The following is a 22,915-nucleotide window of genomic DNA, read 5'->3' as shown; positions in this document are numbered from 1 at the left end:
TGACATCTACAGTCGGATTGGTGATGGAATAAGGGACGTTTTACAAAGGTGGGCATGCTGATTTTTTTCTATGATGACGATGCATAGTAAGCATCAATGCTCAGGGGGAGGCACCTAAAATGTCTAAGTTCATGTGTACAGCAAGAAGCTTCGCTATCACAGTGATGCCTCCAGTGGATTGGATAATGCAGATATGATGCAATGACGTGCCCGGCACAACTGATATTCTTCCGTCCCATGAACACTGGGGACAGCCGCTCCCTCATAAGTAGTGAGGTCCCATGAACAGGTGGGCACAAACTGATGAGGAGGAAAAAGCACAGAAAGACCATCAAACAGCCCACACTTTGATCACCTTTAATCTCGGCTTCTCAACTTCCAAGAGAAATATATTTTTCAATGGTTGTAAAAATAGACATTTAAATGAGCTAGGTTCATCATGATGATATAATATATACATCATCCTGGCCCATCAGCAAACTAAGCATTTCTGAGGCAGGATGATGCAGAAGATGTTGAACAATCCCTTGCTATGTGGCAGGGCATGCCCTTGAACTTACCCCTTACGGCCGCCCACCACACTGGCATGGAAAGGAGGGTAAAGCATTTTTGAATGTCCGATTCGTAGTCTACTCTGGACATTCGTGCTTCTTCAAATCACCGGGAGTTCATAAACAGCTTTATTTGCCCTTTCATTACGTCAGTCACCAGATAAGGTAAGAAGGGAGGCCATAAAAAACACCCGTAAAGCTTTGAATGCCACCAAGAAGAGAGCCTACTTCGTAAGACCCTTGCTCAGAATGTGCTTACAGGGTATCCACCACCTCGCAGGACGTTTTTTGCTAAGATGTGGGGTGCAGCCTCTGAGCTGAGCATCTTGTCCTGTCAAGTTTGTGGGGTGCTTTTATTTATGTTAACACTGGTTAAAAAGTCAGCTTGGAATACTCACTCCGTTCCTTCTGTAATGGCAGTAAGAGAAGAGGTCCTGCTATGTATGTAAAAGCAACACACCGCATCAGAGGTTGCGGTTACCCGGTGCCTTTCAAAAGGCTGCTTGGAATATAATTTACTACCAGATTTTAAAAAATACCTGGACAGGAAACCACCGCCTGTTATACAGTATGTTTATATGCTTTGTAAACGCTGCCGGGGCTCCTACTCTTAAATTATCAGAGGCGGTTGAGAGGGGGCATGGCTCAATCTGATCTTTCATCAGTCGATGTTTATCCCAGTCTACAAACGGAACTAGCGTGACTATTTTTTAAACGCATGATTTTGTTTTAGGCGTAAGTGTCTATAAAACTCATTGTAAGGTAATAGAAGCCTTTTAATGACTATTTTTCACCATGGTTCATTGTGACTGGGAATGGCCTGGTTCAACCCCACCCGAGGTGCCCCATCTCTCCTGAGGGTTCTCTATTAGCGTTCTAGGGTATTACCCCTTTTGCACATTCAGCATCTCTTAAGCTGCCTTCTGTCACAGAGCTCACATTGATTGATTCATATTACATCTAATTATTCTGTGGCCATCTGCATTGATAATAAATAATGAAACATGTAAATAATGATTAAAAACAGTCATCCGGTTTTAAGGATCAATAAAGAGAGGTAACACCAGCTCTGGAAGCTGGACGGGGCAGGAGGACCGTGAGCAGTGGGTGGTCTTTGCGCACACCCACGGGTATCCTCCATGTTTTCTGGGAGTCCTGCGGCTCCTGCCTCAGAGCGGCATGGCAGCTGCAGACCTTGGTAGGCGGTCGTGACCAGGGCTTCATTTGCAGGGAGAGGTGCTCTCCCACCACTGATGTACGCACATCTCCCGCTCTCTCAAGGGCCTGCATCTCAGAGGGAGCAGAGTCTGGCTCCGTTGTACTTGATGCATTCCTTTCGTGACACTTCCTTTCCATCCAAGCTCTGGACCCGGCTCACGGCGCTGTCTGCTGGCTCAGCCCGAGCCTTGTCTCCGGTGGCAACAGCCTCCCACAAGGAGCATGGGATGTCCAATGGGCCGCAAGTTGCCATATCGAAGAGTCCATTCCTTTCCATCGTGAAGAATGAACACAGCCCGGAAGCCCTTCCCTTTTTCTTCCTGCAGGTAAGAATGTCTTGTTGGTAGTCAGCAATCCTCACGGCATGTGGGCGGGCTTGGGCAGGTCGCGCTTCCCTAATCCAAAGGCAGGGAAGGCATCCTGAAAGTGAGGAGCAGCCAATGTTACCCCTTGTTAGAGTATGCTCATGATGGCATTGTACATCTGGGTGAGCACCATGAAGTGGATCGGCAGGCAGGAGCTGCGGTCCTGGGAGGCCGGGTTGCAGGTCAGCCAAGATAGGGCATTATATTGTTCTAGGACAAACCTGTGGAGAGAAAGAAAGATTTAATTAGGGCCGACGTCATCAGCATCCCACATAACCTCTCTTACCAACACCTGCATCCTACAACAGATGTTCGTTATCAATGCTGAAGAAAAATCCTTTCGCTGCCCTGGCAAAGACAATTGCAATGAATGGCCCTAATGATATTTAGCGCTGACAGACTCACCTAAGCAACCTAACCAAGAAAATCACTTGTAAGTTTAACTTTGTCTGTTACTTTTTAATACGTACCTACTGCTTAGCAGACTAAATGAGCCCTTGCAAACTGTTTTATCTAAACCATGCTTCATTTTAAGAGCAGTCAAGAGGATGGAAGTCAAACACCAACATTTAAATGCATTTGAAGATTTAAGAACTGGATTAAAGCATGTCCTGGTGAGGCGGAGATGGAAGTGCATATAATAATTTGTTTGTATTCAGAGGGATCAATTCCTACACTGGTTACGCAAGTTCGAAATCTAAGATGAGGCACTTTTAGTCTTCTATGATCTGTTCACTGTAATGCATGTATGCTTTCATGTCACTTCTTTCCACCCATGCATGGTTACATACACACAAGAGCTAGGCTCAAACTAGAACGTTTAAGAAACCGGAGCCAAACCCGTTCAATGGCCATACAAGAATAAAACACAGCCCACATTTGTACAAGTCTAGGTCACTGCAAACACCAGTCAGATCTCAAATTATTCCATTCAAACCGAAGCACTTTAGTTCCCACTTTCTGTGCCTGGTACAAATGAAAAAGTGTAAAAATGCAAGCTACTTTTCAACTCACTTTAAACCATAGCATTTGACCTAAAGATCGCAAACAGCTTCAAATTTGGTCCAAAATTCTATGCGGCAAGTTAGGAGGAAGACTCATCACAGTCAGGGTGCAGGTTTGGAGCTCTTCCCTTGTCAATTTTCTGAACCTACAGATCACTCAACTCATGAATCTCTTACAGGTGCCTGACTGGATCTGGAAAGTCTGCTCTGACTGGGCTCCTAGATCTATCCTGGACATGGCGTTGGTGCACTGACTTAAGTACCTTGCCCTTTTTCCCCCAAGCCCTCAAATGCGGAGATGGCTGGCAAGATTCACAGAATAGCAATGTTCATAAACTAATATGGAACCCTTTTATCAGTTGGTTGACCCCCTCAGAAAGGGAGAGGTGCGCGAGTCAGGTGAGGAATCTTCAGATAAGAGTTTCCACCAGAAAAATTATTACAAAAGGTAACTTCTTTTTATGGAAACTTTCACCTGCAGATTCTTCAACACCTTAATCAATATTCAAGCAGTACCTTCCAAGTGGTGGGTCTGAGGAGACGGTTAAATGAAGACATCCAGCAATACTGATCTTGCAAAACAGACATTTCAGCAGATTTCAGAGCCAAAAAGTGACAGTGAGGGCTGGTAAAAGTGTGGACAAAGGTCCATCTAGCAGCACAATAGCGTTGAAGAAGTGGCCTTTACCCCAGTGAAGTGGGCTCTAATCTCTTTGGTATTGTCTCATTTGGCGAGAGCATAGCAGATCTTAATGCACAGGAGGGCAACTCCCAGTTTCTAGATCACCATGGCCTTCTCTGAACTGGTGAGGCTCAAGAAAAGTTGATCAACTTGAAACTACAGGTCCTGTCAATATAAAAAGCAGTGCCATCGCAGGGGTTAGAAGATGTAGCCTTTCCTCCTCCTTGGTGAGCTAAAGAGGTGGGTAGACGGTCACCTGATTACTAGGGCTACAAAAAAGGCCAGGTTTAGGGCATCTCAGCCCGGGCGTCGAGGCTAAGGGCGGAGAGGACAAGGGTAATTGCCTGTTTGAGCCTGTTCGAGACTGGTCGGTACAAAAAAAAAAAAAAACCTTCACTCTTTTATCCCTCCACTATCTTTTTTCAATCAAAATTAACAGACAAACATGTTCACTTCTCAAATTCCATATTCCATATTCAACTATACTAATATACTGCCCAAATAACTGAATAACATATCTACTACTCAAATTACTTCATATTTATACTATACTTATTTTCAACACTAATACTTTATGGGTTCCGGAGTGGCGTGCTACTCGCCAGAAAAGCGCTTCAACACCCATCAGCGGTAACAAGTGCTATATGAATGCAAATCTTTCTTCCCCTTTTATCCATCGGCTATCCTTCTCACTCCAAGTAACAGACTAATATCCACCACTGAAATTACCTCATATTTCACCATATTAATTCACCACTAATCCTTTAAAGGCTGCCTGAATAGCATGCGTCAACAAGCGAGCGATAAATAAATACAAATCTTTGTCCTCCTCTATCCTTCTGCTATCATTCCAAATCCAAATAACTGACTAACCTATCCACCACTTAAAATGTACTTGCATGTTTCACTATACTAATTCAACACTAATCCTCTATGGGTCCCGGAGTAGCATGCTACCCGCCAAAAAAGCGCTTTGATGCCTCGTCAGGGGTAGTAAGCGCTATATAAATGCAATTGCAATACAATACAATACAATACAATAGATTGGCAGAAATGAAAGGGCAAGGCTGCCTTTGGAAGGAAAGAGACTTCTTCCACAGGACCATCTCTTAGAAAAATGAAGTGTATGGAGGCTTGAGAGCCCGCTGCAACTCGCAGGCATGCAAATACTAGGTAATCACATCAGAAAGTGATTTTAGAGTGAATGGCCTCAAGGGGCATGTACCAAATTAAGGTCCTACTGCGGAATGACGAATGGCGAAGGGTAAACAATTGGGGCAATCCAATTAGAAATCTCATTAACAGTAAGATACTTCAATAGGATAGGCAGGAACTTACTACCCACTGATGGTGGGGAGGATTGCCTGGAGGTCTAGGCAGATGGTATGAAGCTGGAGCAGGTTAATGAGAGACTTCTGCTCTAAGAGAGAACAAAGGCCTATGATCTTCAGTGCATCAAGAGAATCACCACAACCAAGAGAGGAGGCTTATGTTTCCACTGTGGCCACTGCTGGAAGATTCAAAGGCTTCCTGCATATGAGAGGGTCTGCCATAGGACACCACTTCAGACCTCTGGGGAAGTTTGAATGTTGCTTGTTAAAACTCACCAGTGGTAGGTTATATGGAAGCAGAGACACCATTTTAGTACACACTTGCCACCGAATGTGAGGATCCAGTAAAATATATGAAGCGACAAGGCTCAAAAGGAGCAGGGGCATCAGGGCCTGAATATTCCAAACCCACCGGGGAGGCCGTAAGTGCTTCAGGAAGACCGTTCCTGCTGGGAAGGCTGGAGGTGTGGCAAGGGATGGTTGAGGAGAACACTTGATAGAACAGCAGGGAGCTTGTGGACTGCAAGTGGTCCGACTCCATCTGCAGCAACACACTCATCAGCGTACAACTTACAGGAATAAAAAGATACCCGACCTGTCAAGATGTACCGCACCCACCAACATCACTTTGAAAAGATGAGCTACATCAAAGACATGTCTATAAGTTTAATTTGGATCTATCCCCCGAACCCGGTGGGTACATCCAAGCATGGCATTGGATGGTGGTGGAGGAGCCTGTATATTATGTCGCTGAAACCACCATGCTCAAGCCAGAGTGGTGGATTTGCACAGCTGCATCCTGAACGTTGTGCACAAACCTCCGCAAAATGGTCACAAAGGTTTTAGGGGTAATTTTGAATGATCTAATATGCAGGAGTGGAATTAACAGGCCAGAAGGACAAGATGCATTACTGGGGTAAATGGTAAGGCCCCCCCTGCCCCCCCAAAAAACTCCTTCCCTGTGGCCTTAATCCTCTTTGACTCTGTCATGTGCAGCTGTGCAGAAAGCGTCAGGTGGAAGAACTACAAGGCTCTTCAGTGATGAGTGAGTATAAAGGTCAGTTCCCTCAGCTACAGGTAATGGCAGCCGGCGACCAGGCAGTTCTGACTTGCTCAATGAAATCAATATGGGGTCTAGCAAAGCCTCAATAAATGTGAGTAGTGGCACAACCAACAGACAAGGAAGATGTCTGTGGAATTTTCACGAGGAGCTTGTTCGCCACAGGCAATATCAGTTCAAACACTTGTACCACATTATGCAACACAGATGTAAATGAGGCAACTTTGTCAGTTGAATGCACTGCACGGGATTCCAGAACAATATCTTGAGAGGTATTCTCACCACTATCATTCAGTAGGGCCAGGTAGTCACCAATAGCTCTAACACTGGAGGGTAGTTTAGGGGAAAAAGAACCCGCATCACTGCAATGGGCATAGTCATGGTGAACAATATTGGGTATCTGGACAGGGTAAGCGTCCGAGCACAACAAATCCCTATGCCTTCTAAAAAATTCATCACAAGGTAAAAGGCATGTAAGAAGACTACTCCTTCAACTGATCAGCTTTACGCAGAGACCTGACCAGAATTCAGAAGTCAACGGAAAATTCACTTAACCCTGTAGCGGATCTAAGGTCCGTGCTTATGCCACAGGTGCAGCCACACAAGGCTTTTGGTGGTGGAGGAGGAACGTTGGTCCACAGCAGAATAGTAATAGAAGGTGGCAGAGTGGAGTCCACTGGAGCGGGGAAGGTCCTACTGGCGGTTCCCAGTTGACTCTTCAAGGCTTCTTGGGGCCCGCAGGCATAACAGAGGGAGCTGGCGTAGAGTGGATAAGGCCAAGCATTGTCTAGTTCAAGATGCGATTCGCATGGGGTCAGTGACAGTGTCTGGAATCTCTAGTAACAGAGTAGAAAGCTCCGGTTCCTGTGGTGGAGCTGGGATGAATTGCCACAAATTGAATGTCCTTTAAATCTGGCTCCAAGAGTCAAGCCCACAGTTGGGGTAACAAAGCAGTCATCTGCTTGACCCATCCCTGGAACGAGAGTAACTTTGTGAAGTAGAAGAGTTAATTCTTTGAGGTTCCCTTTACCCCTTCCTGGACTTTTCCTATAGAGGAGGCTCGCCTCTGTTACTTACTAATCCGAGGTCAGCTGTGCTGCGCTTAGGCAGGAACAATGCAGCTTTGTCCAGCGTTCACCTCAAACCTCCACCATGAAGAGCTAGGCTTTTAGCTCAATAGCCTTTGCGTGCATGCGGCCACATTACTCACATGAGCTGGAGTTGTGTTTGGGATCAGGAAACGAGAAACAGACATCATTTGGATGAGAGATCAACATCTGTCTACTGCAGGAATGCTACCTTTTAAATCCTGAAATTCTTATGGAAAACAAACAAACACAGCTTTTGATAACCATTTGTAGAAAAATAAGAGTAACTTCGAATCTGAGCCAAAGGACAGGGAAAACCAGAACTAATGTCAACGTGCGGAGATGGTGCCTTATATGCCTCTTTGAGGTCCTATCTCGACAATCCGATATGTGGAAATCACAGTAAAAGTGCCACCTAGCGGCACTAGAGTTACTTTAACTTTCTGGTCCCAGTCTGGCACCTTGGGGAGATTCAAGAAGGAATCTACCAGTAAATGCATGCATGAGAAATAGTACTTACTAAGCTTACTAAGCCAATAGGTCTGTTTTCGTCTCATGGCAGATATAGCTTCAGATAAATTGCTACAAACCATTGCACAGACTACTACAGCTATTGTGAGACTAGGCACTAGCTTTAAAGAGCGGGATACTAACCTCAAAACACTAGTTATAGCTTTGTGTGTCCAAGAAAGTACATCATGTGCAGGTGAAAGCCTTGAATGTCTACCTGGCTACAACCTCACTCTATACAGATTCCACATTCCCTAGTTGGGGAAGGAGGGTGAAGGGACTCTTGCATGTGTGAGACAGGACAAAAGAAAGGGCCTGAAGGAAGAGAGGGAGCTCTCTTATGGACAGGTCTGTTCTCTGGTTGCACTCTGGTGACAAGGCAGGGATAGAAGAGATGACACAGAAAAACAACCAGCAAACTAGAGTTGAAGTCATAAAAAGGTGTCAGAAGAGTAGAGCAGGCTCACAATGGGACTTCCTTTTACTGTTGTTCACCCCATCCTCGACATCTCATATACCAGGATGTAGGCCAGGAATCTTATTTGAAAAAAATAATGTTTACAGTGCTTCTAGTAATCTTAGTCATTGCGCTCCCTGTATTAGACTGCCATTAACTAGCACATTCTGGTAAACCTGTTGAACATCATGGAGCTTTATTTGGTGCATACAATGACAATGGACAATTTCTAAGGTCGAGGTGGAGAAAAAAATGTGATCTTTGGGACGGACTTGTCTATTTCCTACTCACTGAATGTTTCCATTGTACCATATACAAACTGGAAATCAAGAAAAGGCCTCAAACTCCATAAATGTGGAGTTTGAGGCCTTTTCTTGATTTCCTTGGGACATCACATTACTAAGCATTGTCATAATTAATGGCAGTTACCCCAGGAACCCGATGGCCATAGCACTGTCACTACAACAAGATGACCAAGTAACCAGCTCTAGCTTTCAACTCTTAGTGAGGTCGAGCAACTAAAGCTTATTCAAGGAGGTATTGCGAGGTTAGACACTCATACATTTTTTACACACATAACAGAAAACTTTTCAATGTCCTGTTCCTACTTTGCAAAGAAAATTATTTATTCAAAGTTAACATTTTAAAATAAAGAATAGACATTAGCATTGAAAACCAGAAATGCATAGCAACTTCTGGGCCTGCGTATGGGCCTAGGACTCCATACGCATTTATAGATTCTATATCCTATTGTTTACTCCAACACTGGGCCCTATGGCTATTTTGATCCTTTTGGGGAAGTTAGTGTTGCCTCTAAACCATCGGCGTACTCTTGAGGCCAAGACATTTCCTAAAGTTAAGTCAGAGTCGCGCCAAAGAGCAAAACTAATGGTCCGTAGTTTTCAGTGATACTGAGGAATGTGATCAGGAATATACCCCATGCATCTGTCAAGAAGCCAAAAAGATACTCAAGTTACCTAATTTACCCATTACCCTAAGGACTGACTTAGCTTCCTTCAGATGGAGTAACTTTTTTTTTAGGTCTCCCCATGAAGCAAGGTGAGTGACTGAATGTCTGATCATTGGTATCCATGGATAGGTAGGCACCGTCACTGTTGTCCAAGTCCAGTAGTTATTGGGCTTCTTGGTGAGGATAGAATTTGGCTGGGATCCCAGATGACCCTATAGGTCCTATTAGGTGTTGGTAAGGTATATGGAAGCCTGTAGTTCAGGATCTATTTGGTCATGCTAGCAATTTTCCAGAGGCCTGGCCACAATGGGCACTGGGTAACTGAAAAGCCAATGTACTACTGACCAGTATTAGGAAATGCATATTGCGGCTTCCACAGGAAATATCTCGAAAACCTTAGGGGCTAGGTATACAACTTCAGTGGTTCTGGATTCTAAGTCCCTCTTAGGTCAATAAACCGGAACCTCTGCAGACACTGGAGGGACATGAGGAGAATGGGAGATAAAAACATACCAGGCAAGTCAGCTGTAAGCGGCTAAGCCTCACATGGGCTGCTGGCTGGAGTGCCATCTTCTATTTCTGGCAGACTCTATTGAGCATGCCTAATGCAAATCCCTCAGGCAGCTGGACACTGGCAGACTGTGGAGAATGGCCAACCTTCCAACCAAGGGCACTCCATCAGTAAGCAGCTAGGACTTCCATTTTCAACAGCTCAGCTCCTAGGTCAAGTCTAGGGAGAACTGTCATGCTAGCAGGAATGCTACTCCTTGGTCTTACATGTTCTCTCGTCTGAACCGGTGTGCAGGTGCCCCTTGTTCATTATTTAGAAGTGCTGCACAGATTGAGGACCCCAGCATTTATCTTTCTACGGTGACCAGAACTGGCCAATAAGGTGGTCAGCAACTTTCACATACTTATAGAATCCTCCTACTCTTACGAAGCAGATCTCTCGGTGCAATCACCATATGTTCATTTACTAAAGTAATGCTGCTCCTCAGGAGACCAATTTATGCTGGCACAAGTAAGATGTGGAATTGCTCAAAATAGGAAGTAATTTCTAGAAGACTACTTTTCACAAGAAGCTCTCTTCAGGATCGTCTCTCAGTCCACCCTCTTCAACACCTACATGACCCCGCTGGCTGACACCATCAGATCGCACTGACTCAACATCATCTCCTATGTAAACGACACCCAGCTCATCCTCTCACTGTCTGAAGACCCTCCACCACCATAGCCAACTTCAACAGATGCATAAGGAACGTCGTGGACTGGATGAAGGACAACTGTCTCAGACACAGCATGGACAAGAGGGAAGCACTCATTTTTTGGGAAAAACACCTCACCATGGAACGATGCATGGTGGCCTGTGGAACTCGGCCCACCCACTGCCCCAACAGACCCTGCCGGCAACCATGGCATCATCCAGGATAGCAAGCGATCTATGAAGAAACACGTCAATGTAGTCTCATCTTCCTGCTTCCACACCTATCACATGCTTCGTAAGACTGTCAGGTGGCTCCCAGTGAACACCAGAAAGATAGTCATGCAGGCCCTTATCACCAACAGACTGGACTACGGAAACACATTATGCCTCCTGAAGAGACTCCAGACAATATAAAACTCAGTGGCTAGACTCATCCTCGACCTCCCCAGAAGGGCCCATTTCACCCCATCAAGAAATTACACTGGCTCCTGATTCAGAAGAGATGCCAGTTCAAGATGCGGACCCATGCCTACAAGACTTTGCACAACGAAGGACCAGCATACTTCAACAAACACCTAATCTCCCACAAACCGACCAGACACCACAGATCCGCTTCCCTCTCCCTCGCAAAAGTCCCATGGTTCCACCGAACAAACAACGTAAGACACTCCTTCTTGCACCAGGCAGCCAAGGCATGGAACAACCTCCCCCTGCACTGCTGCTCTAGCAATTCAGGAAACATCTCAAGATCTGGATGTTTGAATGTTCCTACCACGACATAGCAGGCATAATCTCCAGCGCCTCGAGACCCTCATGGGTGATTTGCAGCGCTTTAGGATTGATTGATTCAGTTGTATCCTTTGAGCAAGGACCTACTTAGGAGTATGCAAGTTATTTGGATACAATTAATGGATGCTTCATATGAGGGGATTGATCCCATAACCCAAGGGATTTGGCATTCTGAGTAGACTTGATAATGCACACCACATGCAGGTATAGAAAATCCAAGTTGATTTGCCTTTAAAAAATAAAAAAAAGTTTGATTTTTTGCAATTTCAATTGACGCTCGTGCTGGCTTAAGCTTATTTTGCTTTTGAAGCAAACAGTACAAATGAAACTTAGTCAGCTGACAAGTGGTTTGCTCCTGCCAAAAGACCACTGACATTGCTAAAATCTCGATGTTGAACGATTTTGGTTGGAGACCTTGGACATTTAAAGTTAATTTATCACTATTATATTAGACAACATTTCGGTTATTTTTCCGTCAATTTGAGAGAAAAGGAATGTTGATCTCCAACAAAAAGAGCGGCTCAGACTTTTTTCAGTTTATAACTTGCTACATCAAAAGGGCTTAGCTAACATTAGCCGGGGGACTGTAAGACTGCCACTACACATCCAGGGCATAGAGAAAAATATGGCCTGCCTCCTGTCCTTAGATGATGCTGCAAACTATGCTAGCCCACACATAGCCTAGGTACAGGGGTAGTAGTCACACTCACAAACCGGAATAACAGTGGTATTTGCAAGATTGCCAACAGGGAAAACAGAGTTACCCAGCAGATGGTGCACAGGCTTGCAACATGACTGGTATTATCTTGAGAGAAAGAGAGCTCACAAGCTGAGGGACCAAATCAGTGGATCTCCCAAGATCTTACTACCATTTACATCAGATTTTAAGCAGGGAAACAATTTAATCACTGAATATCTCATTCTATCAAACAGTTTTAAGAAACAAGGGGGGCAGATGAGAACATAATCCCCTTTCTCACCAGTTCATAAAGCCTCCAAAAGAAAACCATGAAGAACATGAACATCTCACTACAGGAATGTGCAGACTCACATACTACGTTCTAAGCACTAAATTGAAGAGCAAAGTAATTTTAAAATCCACTTATTAATGAGTTTCTAAACTTGGAGAACAATTTCCTAAAATGAACTATTGTTACCATTAAGGAAAATCACAAATGATTCAACAAAACACACCGCTTTGGTAGCTTACCTTAGAACATCCGATGTGGTTTTAGAGTCAAGTGGATGAGAGGTTCGCTGGGAGTTTTTGGAAGGGAGGAGATCATCAGTGTGTGCTACCGAGATATGATGATGGAGCGAAGCCTGTAGGGGGAATAATGATCAAACGGGGAGTTGGTCAAACAATTACTTCCAGAAATGGGTATTCCAAGCTCTAAACATTGCCAATAGGATACATTATAACCTAACCCTCAGATGAAATTCTGCCCCAGACAAATTAGCATCAAGCTACCTTTTTTTTCGTTCGTCCGTTACTCTTAGCACATAGGCGGTTTCTTAATATCAACCTGGAGTATTCATGCCCGTCAGCAGCAGGCTAAGAAACTGCTTCTAAGTACCCAGCGCACACCATTCCCATCCCAGTGGGGGTGAATTCTAGTGGAGAGATGAAGGGCTTGGGGAGGTTGTCTCTCTAACTCACTGGCAGGAGGGGTACTCTATACTGGTCCACGTGGAGAAGCGAGACATTCTACTCAGCGAGGAAAGTTCCCTGTAAAAAAAATTGCTGTGTGCTAGAAGCAGGGTTTGATCCATAGGTTAAAAAATAAAAATGGAGGGCATGCTGCAAGTACATGATAAGGACACCCACAGGTTGAGAATGGAAGCCAGGACGTAAGAGTGGGCATGCTACCATAATAACCACATGCTGGTGTATGACTGGCCAGATGTAGTACACTATGTAGCAAATAGACGCAATTATGTTAATAGAAATACAGCGGTATTGTGCTCTCGGTCCTTTTGTCCAAGGATCTGTTGGTTTTGCAGCGAAAAATTAAAACTGTCTCCCTCCTACAAAACTGTGTTCCATAAAAAGGGAGGAGGAGAGGAATAAAAGTGTGTGCCTAACGTGCACCCAAGTCAATCAATCATCTGTATTTCGATTCGAAGAATCATTAAAGAACATGGCCATAAAAATTCAATTTGAGCACAGAAAATACACAAGCAATTTTTAAAAACAGATATAATTTCACTAAAAGTTAAAATGTATTACAAGTAACAGATTAACATTTTCAGTTAATCAGACGGCTTTTACTGCATTAGGCATCTTGGTTTTAGAATGTATCTAAATTGCAAATGCATACTAGATTAACACAGTCCAAATAAATAATGTAACTGAGATTATGTTGAAAAAAACATAAAAGATACAATAATACATTTATTGGATACTACGATATTCTCTTCAAGTCAATTTAGTTTCTTTCAAGTTGTGCAGGAGGGAACAATGGCATTTTAGTTGAATTGAAACGTGGTCTATTTTGGGAACCAATAGGTAGAACAAGCATAGAATATTACTACATTAAAATTGAAGCCCTAACTTTTTCCTTAAATAGCTAGCAGCCAACAAGGATCTACTAACACCAAATACAATGGGTCGTGAACTGTCTGATTTTAGTATTCTCAGGGCCTCTAGGCGTTTCCTAATCTTCAGATTCAGGCACAGTGGCTTAATCCATTTTCTTCGTGGAACTGAGTATACTGGACAAAAGAAGAAAATGCGTGCAAAATCTTTGTTAGTGTCTGACAAGCATAGAATACACCTGGGATACCTTCACATAGCATATGGTGTAGACCACTTGGCTAAGAAAGAGTTAATCTGCAGCGTCTCGTATCAAAATTTGAAATAAAGTGTCTTTGCTAACTGGGGCTCGATTTCGTCCAGAAATTGTTCGAAGCTCAGACCATTTTAATAGACCAGAATTGCGTGGCAAGTCTCCATGGAGTGCAGTTTAAATTGACTTTGTGCAGAATAAAGTTCCCAAAAATTGACTTAATCTCGCTTTTTGAGTCTGGCGTCAGCAGGTTAGGGTTTGCCCAATACCTACTCAGGCCATACCCCAGAAGCCATTTTTGCACGTGTGCACCCCAGTCACAATTTTCTATTACACAATGCTAAAAAAGCTGGTAGCCCATTCAGGGGCCGGGGTTTACTCATCTGCACAAGGGTGTTAGAAATCCATAGGCACAGATAACCTACGTTCATACAATCTGCCACTGAAGAGGGACACACGACAGGCTAGAAGAGGAGCGGATTTTCTGCAAACCTTAAGACACGTACCTAGTTTTGTGTTGATGGGAGTGAACATTGGAGAATGAGAGTTAACTCATGAGCTACTGCACAAATTTGAGGGTGGTCCCAGTACAATTGCACATAGAGACTGATGATGTCCCAATAACGGAATGTTAACGCTACTGCTGGTTAGAAATATGCAGCTTGCCTTGAGGGTCCAAGGAGAGAGGTGTGGTGAGTAGATCGGATAAGCACTATCTTGCCGAGAGGGCTTTGTTGGGTTGGAAGCCCAACTCTATGTCATATCCATAAACACCCTCACAATCATCTATGTCCCCCACAATTTCTTTTAAAGATTACTCAAACTGAATAAAGCATGACCAACTCAAGATCCTGTACCTTGAGGAAGAGTGGGCACTGGTTCTGCGCCTGTGGGCAAGAGGACCAGAACCACTGTGGCAGATTCTCTGCTTTGGCAGTGGACACATAGTATCCGAGCGCGAGGGGCTGCTGTTTTAGCTCTTCAGGGGCTTCTCTGGAAAGAAGACGTTCACCTTGACTCTGGAGGAAGAGAAAGTAAAATCGGAGAGGTTAATGGGAACATTCAATTACCAGGTAGTGAATTCCAATTCTTAAATACTAACAGAAAAAGTTAAATACTGATCAGGAGTATACCAAAGACGCATTTCAAATATCCCCTTTGCGCAATGAACAAGGTTGAAATAATTGCCCCCAAAACACTGGTTTTATGTACAAGACCCTGGGATAATGATGCTCTTATAAACTACAGGTCGGTGTGAGATTTACAAATCCCGTTTTGCTGCAGAGCAACAGACTTTCTCTTATGGTACAGGATCAACAATATTACAGTGGTTGGATCAGAGAATGATTAGCATCAGTGGAGTGAAAACAAAGTGCGCTGGCGGTGCTACACCACCAGGCTCACAGTACTTGAAAGCTATTTTCATGTTAAAAATAATTTTAGCCCTCTCTCATTTATAACACTGTTGCTGCACTAATGAATAGGAGGATCATATAAGATGGAGATGAAAAGCAAGGGGGGTGCTTACTTAAAGAGCTATTACAGAACACTAAAAATTAAGTATGGAGTGCATGTGCCAAGGGATACATGTTGCTGTACTTCCACTTTGCATAGCAACAATGCTGCTTCGGTCGCCTTGCTCAGTGAACTGTGGTTTGTCAATACAGGGGACAAAAATGCGTTGTCAACTGAATGCAGACCGATTAATTCTTTTAGCCAGCTTCTCCTTTTACATTCGACTCAAAGGAGGGGTGTTACTTTTCTGAAATGATCGGTCCTAAGCCAGCAGTAGGTAAAGATTGCTTTGGCATCCACAGTGTGCGTGGTAATCTGCAGATAAAATGCTTACTGTAGCCTGGACTCATAACCTTTGCCATGAGTGCAATAAGTTTGTTATGAATTCCCTTAATCAAATGTTGCCATTGTTGAGTTACCATGAGTTAGAGTCCTGGCAACTAAGGTTGTCAGGCCCCTAATTGGCGCTACCTGCTAAATGAATCGGAATGGTTCATCTAGAGTTCACAATAGAAGGCAGGTTCATTAAATGGACATGGATAAAGTAGATTTGCCACTTCGTTTCTACAAAGTGTACTGCAGTGCGGTCTTCAGCGAGGTAGTGCGCAAACCACATATTGTGAACTGATGAGAATGTCTACAGAGTATTTGCTCTCTGTTCAGAGTGATTGCTGTAAGCTTGGACTTCCGACTTATGTGAAAACCATCATCTTGGGATGGATAGATCTGCTTAACAGGATCTTTCAAATAAAGAGGTACACTCACGATCATCTCCTCTGCAGTGGGTTCCCACTAAAAGCGCTCCCGATATTGAGATTTTTTATTCATAGTCAGAAATTCGAAAATATGGTGTTTTGGAATTACTTCTAAGTAAAGTGAGCACAAAGCAAACTTGTAAGTAGGTCATGGCCGGTAACAAAAGTATTAGAATATAAACTTTACAAAAATCAGTCTGAGAGTAGAGTTGTTTTACTGTTTACAAACAGCACCACTGAAAATGAATTCCATGAAAACTATCTTCTTGGCCAATGAAAGGAAAGGATGTGTGAAACAGCATCGTTTTTAATCCTAGCGCATAAAACTCTGGAAGGGAGTACATTAGCGTAATTTACTGGCTATAAAAATACATGCGTTTCGACTCAATGGCCTATCCTCTGCCAAAAAAAGCTAGGTGTTCAAGGGCTCAAGTAACAACTACCAGCCCAAAATATGTTTTCGGTGAGCAAACATACTCAATCGGAACGAGAGTATCCACACTCCTACAAAGCCCTTGTCCACTACCTTAAATCACCGAACTGTAGATACTGACACCCAGACCATGTGATAAGTAGACTTTCCATAGCCACATTGCGGTCAGCTAAAGATCAGTGTACACACACACACACGTACACTTTACATATTATTCAGTCAACAACACAATCACCATCCGATACTTAGAACTGTGCTCTACGGATAATCATGTAGTGCACTGACCAGTTAGAACGGTCATAGCGTTGTTATATTTATGCTTTAAGTTCAAGTGAGATTGTAGCTCACTGCTCATTAGTCTATGTTTGCATTCATATGTACTATTGAATGAAACAGGATAGAACAGTGTACACTATGTATTGCAAGATTTGAAAAGTGGATGCATACCAAACATGTTCCCCTCTGTCCTTCCCCGCTCCTTCAAAGTCAGGTGGGAAAGACACCAGCAGAGTTCAAAGCTTTTCTAGCAGATGTGAGCTGGTTCAGACTCAAATGTCTGCCAGTACATTTCTGATAACTTGCATACATTTGGGCATGTATTTTACGATGCTGCTTCGTTTGTAAGTAAATAAATAAATCTACAGAAATATTGTTTGTTTTAAACTATGCATCCTTTAATTGCCTAGAATGGTGCCCACAAATGGCCCAAGTATGTAATTATTTACATTCAGAGTTAGCACTGAGGAGTCTATCATCTTGTGTTCCCAAAAAGTGCATTACGTCATTCTTATACTACCTACCTTGGGCCACAGATGAGTTAACTAGTGATGGTATTCTGACCGTCAATTACCTCTGGTCTACAGACATGAATTATTTTCCACCTCTTAATTGATCCTTCACACGTCAAATACAATAGGGTGATTTTTCTTGCTTAGGACTACTCCCATCTAATGCCTGAAAGAGGCTCATCAAAGAAAGCGGATAGGGTAGATCCAAATACCAGCTTATGAATATGATTAACAAAGGGAAAATGTGATCGCTGCATTATCAAAACCCACAACTAAAGATAAATAAAGGAAGAGAAGTTGCGGTTGAAAAGTTAAAAGGAATGCAGCACAACAATTAAAAATGTTCAATCGCATTAAGAAAGTTTAGAAAACCCCATGACTCCAAAGAGAAAATGCATTGGTAAGAGAATATGACAACTCTAGGTAGTAAAAGTCTGGAAAAGGAAAAGAGCATCAGAAACCCTTTATTAAGGCTCAGTATTCTAGAGCTCTACATGTGGTGGATAAAAAAGAAATTATATAGGTGCTACAAATGGAACTCGAGTAAGCTTGTTCAAATGAACCTCCTCGGCATCAAGTAAAACCTTTAAATATCAGTTTATAAAATAGACTTTATGACTACCAAGACGCCAGGTTATATTAATATATGACTCTTGTGGCTTGTGTGTGCACTGAAGATCTGTAGGGGTAATTTTATTTATATCAGGGGTGCGAATGGAATGGTTTTAAAAGGTGGGATGGGGGTTTGAATAGATAAAGAGGATGGGTATACTAACTACCTTGTGCTTCTTGAACCTCTGATGTCTACGTGTTTTATTTCTCACTTTATCCTTCCTAAGCATGGACACACCACTGACAACGCTTTGGTTTATCACCCATGGCTTTTTCTGTCATTCATAAACCTCTCCGTCCATCCCTTGTCTCCATATTGTCTCACTTTACCACATAGTGCGTCCAAAAACTTTAGGACAAAGTACAGTTCAAGCAGCCAGCATGAAAAAACAAACATCAGTAAAACACGGCAAAGGCAGTGACCTCAGATGGTGAGCCCACAGGGCAGAAGAGTGACCGGAGATTGCCCTTATAGTTCATAGAGCGTGGCCCATTAGCGGCCATGTTAACTTATAGACGCTGCAGATAAAAGAACAGTGCTGAGCCATTCACTCATCACAAGCCATTGAGAAGCAGGTACCATAGAATGTACAAAGCGGCTTAATGCATGTTGGCTAATGCTGCGCCTCTGATGGTCCCCACCCACTTCAACAAGTGAAACCACAGACAATGCCAGCTCACAAAGACTTCAAAGAAGACACGCTAATCTCTGGGTTACAAAAGATACCTGTTCACAAGCAATGCTAACAGGATGAGCTGACGCCGAATAGTACACCTCACCCTGACTCACCTCAGTGTCTATTGTCACCTTCACGACTGTAGTACGTTTAGAGCCCTTCTGCTGTATCTCTCCGCCTCTTCTGTCTGACCAGCATCACACACCCCATCATTCTAGCACATGACCTGCTTTGGCCTAATGCGCTCCATTCGGAAGATCCTTCCACTTCTCCCTCCCCTAGCCAGGAAGCTCCTGGTCCAGGGACTGGTGCTTGCGCGGCTGGACTACAGCAACATGGTGTACCTCGGAGCCCCAGAAGCTACCATGGCTAAACTCCAACGTACGCAGAATGCAGCCGCCCGGTTACTCTAGAATCTCCCTTCCAGAGTATCAGCCAAACCAGCGACCCAGGCTCTTCACTGGCTTCCAATACGCCAAAGGGTCGAATTTAAGGCCCTGTGCACAGCACACAAACTGCTTAATGGCACTGGCCCTGCTATTCTGAGGGACATGGTCACTCCCTAAGGCTCCCAGGTCCCTTCGCTCGGAGAATGAAAACCTGGCCAATATCCCCAGACACCGGAAGACACGTACTGGCGGCCGTCGTTTCTCGGTTAATACATCCACTAGATGGAATGCACTTCCCCGCTCTCTTCGGCTTGAACCTAATCATCTGATTTTTAGGAAAAAACTGAAAACGCTGTTGTTCCCTAAATAGAGTCCCTCCTTCTCTGTCCTCAGGTCTACATAATTATTAGAGCGCGGGGATGCCTTCGGGTCACCAGGCGCTTTACAAATCGCTAAAATAAATAAAATAAATAAATGACCCATTTGTCTATGCTTTGCGCTCTATTCTCCAAGTCAAAGAACCACTCTCCTCAACTATTCACTGTATACCTTCTCATTTCTAGTTGGTCTTCTATTCTTCCCACTTAGGCCTCTTCTCTCTGATTTCTTCTTGCACCAGACTGAATTTGACATCGATCATACTCTACTCCTTTTGTACTACCCTCAACTCTCATCAACACTCTGCTCATTCCATGGCTGTGCATCGAGTGGCCATACTCTATGCCCCCACTCCCTGCACCTCCTTCCATGCTCCCATCCCCCATCTTTAACTCCAATCTCGTTTTTTTAGGTATGGGGTTATCCAGGAGTTTTTAATTTTACTAAAACTATATGTATAATATGCTTACTTGTGGGGGCTTTCAACCAACCCTCTTCATTTGGTCTATTATGTTCATCACATTTTAATTCAGTACACTAATGCACACAGCATGGGGCTGTTGGTAAGTCCACTTCAACCACTGGCTAATTTCACAATGCTTGATGGAATTCTGCCCATTTCACAAAGAGCACATTCAAACACTCAAAGAAGCGTATTTGTGAGCCAGGGACTACTACAGCACTGTTTGCTCTTCAAGACCCAAAACTATGTTTTTGCTTTCAGCCCAATATTTTATTTAGATTGATGAGAGTCCGTACAAAGTTTAGCAAAAACCATGACAAAACAAAAATAACCGTTGACAAAGCCAAAAGGCTGCTGGTCAACAACAGAATTATTGGATGTGCATATGCTTGTTTATCATTTTTACATTGAGGGGGTCCTGCAACTTCCTAACTATAAAGTTTTGCAAAAACCATGAAGAAGAAATGAGCACAAACAAAGCCAAATGATAAGAACTGACTAAGCCGAAAGGCGGGCAGGTCAAAGCTAGACCTATTGGCTTTGCCAAATGCTTGTTCAATTCTCACTTTCACCAGCTTTTCCTAACCTGCCCCACTGTTTCCAATCCATCTGGTATATCTGTTTCCCTCACCTGTCCTATTTCTGTCCCTCCATTGTGTCTTCTGTGCTTACCCATTTGCTCTTATGCAGTCTGCTGTGTGGTCTATAGAGCCATTTTGTTACTTGATACTAACTATGCCAATCTATGCTCTACTTTACTTACCCACATCTGCCCACTTCCCGTCTTGCCCTCTCCATTCTATATCTTTTGCTCTCTAAATCCCTTAGTAGACCTGCTCCCCCACCTCTTCTATTGCTGTGAGTCCAACTGATATTCTCTTCTCAACACTTCAAGTCTTCCACATTTCTCATCTTATGTTCTTTTAATTCTCCGTCAGCTTCCTAAGCCTTCTTATGGTATTTGCAATTACACTGTCCCCCTCTGCATTCCCATCCGTTCTCCAGTGACCACCTTCATTTCTTGCCTCTGATACCCTTAGTCCATGTCTAATGGTCTTTCAATCCACGTTTGCTGTTATTTATGCAGTCACCTGTTGTCCAACTAAGCATCTTTCTTCCATTACTGTCAACCACATTACGATCTCATCTGCTTACAGTCAATTTCCTCTTCCATGTACTCACATTTCCTCTATAGCCCCCCAACTATTATCGATCCTACAATGAGTTCACCCTAACTCTGTATCTGTTTTATATTCGGTGCACCTTCTTTACTCCTCTTGCTCAACCGTACTCTGACCAGCCTTACTTGCCTCAAGTAATTCTTCATGCCCCTGTATTTCAGTTTCAACCCATGCATCTCAGCTCAAGAGTAAGTCTTGACTACTTACATGGTTACTCTGCATGCTAAAGACTAAACAAGAACATTCCCAGAACTCATTGAGCTCACAAGTCTCAGGATCTGAGGTTAAAGGGACAACAGGTAATAAGGATTTGTCATAAGGATTGCTCAATTGCCCATAAGAACGATACTTATAACTGTGGGCATCACTCAATAAAAATTACATATGTCAGTCTGGGTCAGCACTGTATAAATTGAACTTGAGTCAAGTTTGGATTTCTTTCATATTCAATCTTATTCTTGTACTTCTATTTGCCGACTTGTGGTGTAATCCCAAGTCTTGGCTCTGCCAGTCACGGATTTTATTCCTACTCCTTCTTCCTTGGGCCGAATGCACCACAAGTGGTCCATTTTTTGTTTTTAGGTTTACTGTCCCATCCACCTATTGGCCTTGTTCTTGGTTTACCTAAACGTCTTCGATATATTTATGTCTGTTTCTGTGGCTCCTGTTTCAGATTCAGACTATAATTTTTTTGAGCTTGTCTGTGTTATGTATTACTTTCGATTAATAAGTAACTGTTCCTGGTTGGCGTTTAATGTTTTCTCTTTAATCCACTTTTAATTACGCTACCATGTTTTGACCTCTGATGTTTTTGGAAAATAACCCATTTGCAGAATTTTTTAAATAATATAAAACGTCTAGCGCAACACCACTGACATTCTTCTAACAAAATTGAACTGTAAATTCAATTATTTCAACAACCTTAGACTTTCTTCCTGATAGAACATCATGATTGACTTAATACTATAAGAGACGAAACATGGCAGTTCACAATGCTCCACCACTTTTGCATAACACTCTTAAAATCCTCTTCAACAATTTTCAATAACTCAATGTAATTACGCAAATAGATTAATATCCCACTGGCGCTAAAAATTTAATTAAATAAAGCTTTCAACATAAATCAGTTTCATAACACCTTCTTAGCTCTAAAAGACTTCAAATCAGAAGGGAAATTGAAGACAGTGAACACTCATTACATCAAATATAATTTCTCTCCTCCCTTCCCAGTATAATTATTGGATTCCACCACAGCCCACTAACAAGGAATGAACACCTTCATTAAAGTGGCCTACAATTACATACCTAGCTCATTATCATTTTACTTGTTGCCATTTAACAATGACAACAGGACGAAGTTCTTTGCTGGCCAATCAAATGCTTTTGACAACCAAATGCCTATCAAAATCATTGGCAGCAAGCAGTTTTCCTCTGCTACTCCCAGTAAGAGCAGTAACAATCAGTCATTTCCTTTAAGCTAGTTGGAAAGCCTTAGCACTGTCAAAACAGAAACATTAGCAAAGGGAATCCGTCGCACCTGCGCGAGAACTATTGGCTTTGTCAATTTTTTTTGCCATACAGCATGGGTAAAGTAAAGAAAAAAGCACTATGATGCAGTCTGTGCTGTCCGCGTCATAGCACTCCTTTTCCCGTTACTTTCAGCTACGCTGTACAGCAGCTGAGCTTCTGAACATCATGGCTAAACT

The 22,915-nt window shown here is 43.1% G+C and overlaps 1 protein-coding gene across 2 annotated transcripts in view; it reads right to left on the bottom strand.

The window, feature by feature from the left end:
* Positions 1-343: 343 nt before the first annotated feature.
* Positions 344-22,915, bottom strand: part of MED13L (mediator complex subunit 13L) — a 916,648-nt gene continuing 894,076 nt past the window's right edge. For both annotated transcript variants that reach the window (XM_078667133.1, XM_078667134.1), the window contains exons 29-31: positions 14,876-15,037; positions 12,440-12,552; positions 344-2,355 (exon numbers count right to left, since the gene is read on the bottom strand). In XM_078667133.1, coding sequence (XP_078523259.1) covers positions 2,223-2,355; positions 12,440-12,552; positions 14,876-15,037 — 408 coding nt within the window. In that variant the 3' untranslated portion in view covers positions 344-2,222. The remainder of the gene's footprint in view (positions 2,356-12,439; positions 12,553-14,875; positions 15,038-22,915) is intronic.

This window comes from Lissotriton helveticus, chromosome 11, assembly GCF_964261635.1.
Source record: "Lissotriton helveticus chromosome 11, aLisHel1.1, whole genome shotgun sequence".
In the NCBI taxonomy this organism is placed as follows: domain Eukaryota; kingdom Metazoa; phylum Chordata; class Amphibia; order Caudata; family Salamandridae; genus Lissotriton; species Lissotriton helveticus.
Note: the sequence above shows the minus strand (reverse complement) of the source record. Positions and strands in the feature narration are given on the sequence as shown.